This window comes from Thalassophryne amazonica, chromosome 4 (genome assembly GCF_902500255.1).
Source record: "Thalassophryne amazonica chromosome 4, fThaAma1.1, whole genome shotgun sequence".
NCBI classification, from domain to species: Eukaryota; Metazoa; Chordata; class Actinopteri; order Batrachoidiformes; family Batrachoididae; genus Thalassophryne; species Thalassophryne amazonica.
Window position 1 is genome coordinate 89,752,443 of NC_047106.1, and position 6,596 is coordinate 89,759,038.

The window sequence follows — 6,596 nt, forward strand, 5'->3', positions numbered from 1 at the left end:
TCTTAATGGATTTAAATAAATGTAGGCTTGTTTTAAAGCCCTTTGAAAGCTCATTCTAATGAACCTATGCATGCGTGGGTGAAAAAAAAACTTATGTAAAATGCAGAAATTTGGGGAAATTCTGACAAACTGTGCTGCTTTTCTCGCTCTGTTGTCGCTATTTGTTAACAGATTTTAATAAATGTAGGCTTGTTTTAAAGCCCCTTAATTGCTCTTTCTAATGAACCCATACATGCCTGGGTAGAAAAAAAAATGTTTGATGTAAAGTGTGGAAATTTGGGGAAATATGCCATTCTGTTCATTTACTGTGATGGTTTTTTTCCTGTCATCATAATTCTCGATGGATTTTTATAAATGAGGCCTTGTAAGTTGTATTCAAGCTGATTAAAAGCTCTAACGAACCCATACATGCCTGGATAAACAATCCTTATGTATTAAAATATAAATCTGAAGTATGTCTTGCCATTGTGGTCATTTACCTTGCTGGTTTTTCCACTGTAATATTATTGCTCGTCTTTTAATGAGAACAACATACATGATTTTTACTAACATTTAATTACAAGTAGATATAAAGCCATTCAGAATTTATGACTTTTGACCCTGTCAGTGTAAAAAGTGCCACCCCATCCTCCCCAATCACACTGTTAAAATTTAAATGCCACCTGTGACCACAATGTACATATCATATTAAACAACACTGCAAGTGTGTGTATATATGTATGTATGTATATATATTTAAACATTTTTGTTTCCGTATTTGTATGCATGTGAATGCAGCTTAATGAAAAGAACTTATGGCATTGAGTTACAGTCTCAGCGTATCGATATTAAATTGCGACATAGCGACTTTAAAATAGACATTTATTTTACATAATTACATTAAAGCTCTTGTACAGTTCATTTTAGTATTCGAGAATTTGTTTTTGTAGTTGGTGCAGTTGATGGTGAAGCACTGGCTGCCTCTTTCCCCTCATTTCGCTTCTGTTTAACAGGTGCTTTAACTGGCTCAAGGCGCTCTGTCCACCCTTAGTAATGGCCACCGTGCGACATGCCGCTAGTCACGTGACGTCCATTCCAGGTCTATATTTCCATGGGAGTGACAGCCAATCAGAGTAGAGCAGCACCGTGGTGCCGGTGGCAGGTCTCTAAAACTGCTTCATTTATATGTTTATATAACATATTTATATGTGTTTATACATAACATGTTTCTTATATATTATGTAAAAGCTAGTGAGAGACACTTCTAAAACTGAAAACTGTTTTTGGTACTTTATAACACCTCTGAAGTTATTTACAAGACATCTCGCGGACATTAGCATGGTGCCAAACTGCTTTGTGTAATTATAACCTCTTTTTAAATATATATTATGTTAGAACTCTTGAGAAATAAACTCCTAAAAATGAAAGCACTGTTTTTGTAACCTGATAACACCTCGGGAGTCATTTATAAGAAAGTTCACTGGAGGTCAGATAACTTCCACTCTTGGCAAAAGCTCATAAATGTAAATATTGTTTGATTGATTGATAGATAGAGGGGCTTTATTGAACATGTACAAATTGTACGTAAGACAATAGGATCTTAATAATTAATGTAAATAATAAATGTAGAATCATTTATATATACACTTTGCACTGGGATACCCATTAACAACTGCAAATAATAAAGAAGACAGTGCTCATACGGCCTAGGGTATTTTAGCATTGTGTTATGTTTTGAAGACCATTCACTCTGTGTTGCACTTCATTTGTGCTGTCTGTCTGAGATGCACTATAAAAAAAATTAAACAAACACTGATTTCACACTGTAAAAAAAAAAAAAAAAAAAAATCTGTTTTCTGTCACTGATTTCAGTAAAGCACCTGGGGAGGTGTGACCTGACATGTCATGAAAGTCAAGTTTTCTGAGAGGTTCATGTTTGTGTTTATCAGCAGCATGTCAAATCAGGCTAAATTCCCCATGTTTATAACTTAATTTCTTAGGGCATATAGCACCAAAAAGTAAAACGTAATACATCGATATTTTCATAATTGTTTATTTATTCAGAATGGTCAGCTCATTTGGCATTTTATTTACTAGTGTTGTGCACTTTAAGTTGTCTGTATCAGCTAAATAAAAATGTAGAAAGCAGTGCTAAAGTACCCTCAGCTGTATGAGCATATAATCAATGAAAGAGTGTGTAGAAAGAGTCCCAAGAATGCTCCCTGTGAATTTGAAAACCCTGACAGTAATGGCACTGGACTTATGCTCAGCACAGACAGACAGACGGATGGATGGACACAAAGTCTTCGCAATACCCAATGGCCATGTATTGGCCTCGGGTATAAATCATTTGTATATATTTCATGCTGTACCTTTAACATTCCTTGTCTTAGGTGTGATAAGTGTGGAGAGGGTTTCTCTGGAACCTGGGGGTTAAAGGCCCACATGCTTGTCCATGGGGTGGAAAAGCCTTTTATGTGTGACCTTTGTGGCAAGACCTTTTTCTACAACTGCCAACTGCAGCGACACCAGCATTGTGTGCACACCGACAAAACAGGAAGCTTGAAGGTCGGCAGTGGTATGCAAAGGCGAAAGCCAACAGGAATCAAACCATTCCAGTGCAAGACCTGCCTGAAACACTTTAGCAGTACATCCACATTGAAAATACATGAGAAAAGCCACTCTGAAGTCAAGGACTTCACTTGCGAGATATGCGGCAAGTCTTTTCACGTCAGACACCTGTTCCTTCATCACATGAAGCAGCACAGCGGTGAGAGACCGCACGCCTGCAACTTCTGTGAGAAGGATTTCCTCCTGCTGTCCCAGCTGAAGCAGCATCAACTCATCCACACCGGTGTGAAACCCTACAAGTGTGACCAGTGCGGGAAAGAGTTCCGGACATCACAGAACTTCTACAGACACAAGTTGGTCCACACCGGCAAGAAACCCTACGAATGCACCATGTGCGGCAAAAAGTTCCGGCAGTCCAACCAGCTGAAGTCACACATGCAGATCCACACTGGGGTGAAGCTTTACTCCTGCAACCGCTGTAATCGGGGCTTCTGTGACTCCAGGCAACTCAAGAAACACATCTGTGGTGACAACATTCAGAACTCAGGCGAGTCCAACAAGATAAAGGAAGAGATTGTTGTTTCATGGCCGGAAGAGTTTTCCAGCACTTAACACAGGCAGTGTTGTTCAATGTGAAGGTATCTTATTTTTATAGTTCATATTAGAGCAACCTAATGTTAACATTTTCAAAAAAGTAACATTGATGATATGTTTGTTGATCAGGTTTTTATTTTCCTCTAAATTTCTGAGGTGTTTTGTGTGTTCTTGTGCTCGTGTGAGCATTTTCCTGAAAGCTTCCCAGTAATGTGCTCTGGCAGTCAGGGGCTCTTTCTCATGAGAGCAATTTAACGACCTTTTCAGCCCTCCCCCCCACTTGGGGCAAAACAATTTTACCCGGTCCAGGATTTAAACAACTACACAATCTTATTGTATGGAGCAAGCTAAAAACACTTATTATAATCTACATTTGATGACACCAAAAATGCAAAAAAAAAAAAAAAATATATATATATATATATATATATATATATATAACTGGAACTTTCTGATAGCATGGAGAATCCCTGTAGGGGTAAGTGTGAACTTGTTTACCTCAGTAAATGTAAAGAATCATGTTTAAACTCAGTTATGTAGTTCGCTGCTTACCTTAACCTCTTCCCCATTTGGTGGCACTGCTCTTATACCAAGGTGGTGTGCTGATTGACCAGATATGCCATTGCACCACACAGGTACCAGTATTTGTTCTCAAAAAGTAGGGAATTGTCAAACTTGTTTGTTAGTATCCATATAAATCTGTTTCATCATACGGCCGAGTTCAAAAGGTTAACTATAGAGTAGACGGGAATGTTTTTCCATAGTGCTTCTGCAATGTTAGATTTAAGATAAAGTGAAATTAATACTTGTGCATCTTATTCCTATTGTATACTGTATATTGCAATCTCTACTACATTGAACATGGTATTAAATGCATACTGTCTTTGTTTATCAAGGTACGAGTTAAGTACTAACAGCAATCTGTTTTCTTGGCTTTCTGCACCTGATACACTGACTGCAATATTCATTTTCCAACTGAAAGTAGCTCTTCATAGACGAACTCTGCCCTCAAATCCAGTGATGTCATTCTACATTGTTCCATTTTAGCAATACCTTTGTTCCTTTCTCTATTGTTGCAGAGTCGAGACATAGGATTAGTACAAGGTAACAGTGACGCTTTGAGGTGAATGTTTGCATTTACTTTGACTGTCACTTTTGTTGAATTAATGTATGCTGCAAGACATTGGAAATTGTATATTGTGTAGCTAACGGAATAAAATTTGCCATATTAGTATAATAAGTTGTGGCTTTTTTTTTTTCGCACACCAATACATGACTTTGTTTCTTTGGCAATGTTTTCAACTAATGGCCACATTCAAAGATACAAGGGGTGGCTGTGGCTGTGCGCACATGCAGCTTTTGCGATACCCAGATGTAAATGTTGAGATCTGTGCAGTTTTTGGCTGTCCAGATCTTGGAAATCCAGGTCATTGCTATGGGACATTTCTGCTGCCGAAATTACAGATTACAGCAGGATTATTATCATTTTTTTTTTTTTCACCAAAACATCAGATCGAGGCTTGCATCTCAGATGTACCTTCTTGCAAATTGTAGCTCAACTTTGTCTTCTTTTTAAGACAATCCATCTCTATACCACTTCATCATGAAACTGAATAACGTGATACAAAATGCAAAACATGCACTGTGCACAATTTCTTCAATCACAGCCACAGAAGCCTATAACTTCTTCTGAGTGTCTTGGTGGCTTTCCTCACTCTTCTTCTTGCACAGTCACTCAATTTTTGAGAACCGTCTACACACAGATTTACCATAGAGTGGCATACTGTTTGCATTTCTTAATAATTGATGTAATTAAATCTATCTTTTGCAACCAGGTGAAACATGGGTGGCCCCTTGGATTTTTATTTATTTTGTATATTTGGGTTCCCCAAAACAGGCACTTCCATAGTGGATCATGCCCAGAGAAGTGCACCACATGACCAAAATGTACAGTGGTATGGCTTGGGAGGTGATGGTGAAGTGGTTATAATGGTGGACTTGTAGCCAGACATTGGTTTAAAAACCCCCTTCAGACCAGAAAATCAGTCAGGGCCCTTGGACAAAGTCCTTGACACCAAAGTTACTCCCCTTGTGTAGTAGTGCCTTGCTTGGCATCATCTTGACTTTGGTGACATTGGGATGTGTGGCATTACTGTAAAGGGCTTTTGCCATAAATGCAGTCCACTCAACTACTCCTTAAGTAAATATATACAGTAGTGTTAAGAATAATAGTGCTATGTGACTAAAAAGATTAATCCAGGTTTTGAGTATACGAGGTCTATTAGAAAAGTATCCGACCTTATTATTTTTTTCAAAAACCATATGGATTTGAATCACGTGTGATTACATCAGACATGCTTGAACCCTCGTGTCGGTTACGTCATTCGCCTGTGGGCAGTCTTTGAGTGAGGAGTCGCCCACCCTCTCGTCGTTTTTCATTGTTTAGGAATGGCTCAGAGACTGCTGCTTTGTTTGATCAAATTTTTTTCAAAACTGTAAGGCACAACTGAGTGGACACCATTCGATAAATTCAGCTGGTTTTCGGTAAAAATGTTAACGGCTGATGAGAGATTTTGGTCTGGTAGTGTCGCCATAAGGACGGCCCACGGCGCCTGATGGCGATCTGTGCTTCGAGGCGGCAGCGTCTCACCGTTTCAAGTTGAAAACTTCCACATTTCAGGCTCTGTTGATCCAGTAAGTCATCAGAGAACAGAGAACTTTCAGAAAAAGTCGGCATGAGGAGTTTATTCGGACATTCCATTGTTAACGGACATTTTGTAATGAAAGAACGTGCAGGCAGAGTCGCATGTCGGGCCGGACCTGACCGCGGGGGGTCGCGATAGGAAAAACACCTCCGTTGGAAACCTTAACGGGCAAGTTGGAACATGCCCAAGCTGTTAAACAATTTCTCAGTTACTCACTTGTTGAAAGCCATCAAAAGCCGCCTGAATTTTACAAATGGTTTTCAACACGGAGGTGTTTTTCCTGTCGCGGCGCACACAGATTTGCCGAGTCGTCACGGAAACGACTCGGCGAATTTGCGCGCACGTCTTTCATTAAAAAATGTCCTTAAACAGTGGAATGTCCACATAAAGTCCTCATGCCGGCCTCTTCTGAATCTTCTCTGTTCTCTCACGACGTCCTGGGTGAATTAAGCCTTAAATTAGGATGTTTTCAGGTTGAAACAGGCTGACGACGGCGCCTGGAAGCGCTGCACGACGTCCTGCTCTGTGGGAAGTCCTTACACCGACAGAAACACCCCATAATCTCTCATCAGCCGTTAAACTTTTCACCGAAAACCAGCTTAATTTCTCGAATAGTGTCCACTCGGATATTCCTCACAGGTCCAGAAAAAATGTTGATAAAGCAACGCGCGCCGTCTCAAGCAGCGTGTGAAACAAACGAATTCAGCCGAGAGGGAGGGACCACATCTTACTCAAGGCCTGCCCACA

At 39.7% G+C, this 6,596-nt stretch overlaps 1 protein-coding gene across 3 annotated transcripts in view; it reads left to right on the plus strand.

Annotated features, from left to right (window-relative positions):
* Positions 1–4,384, plus strand: part of LOC117508470 (oocyte zinc finger protein XlCOF6-like) — a 28,616-nt gene extending 24,232 nt beyond the window's left edge. For all 3 annotated transcript variants that reach the window (XM_034168241.1, XM_034168242.1, XM_034168243.1), the window contains one exon: positions 2,373–4,384. In XM_034168241.1, coding sequence (XP_034024132.1) covers positions 2,373–3,162 — 790 coding nt within the window. In that variant the 3' untranslated portion in view covers positions 3,163–4,384. The remainder of the gene's footprint in view (positions 1–2,372) is intronic.
* The last annotated feature ends 2,212 nt before the right edge of the window (positions 4,385–6,596 follow it).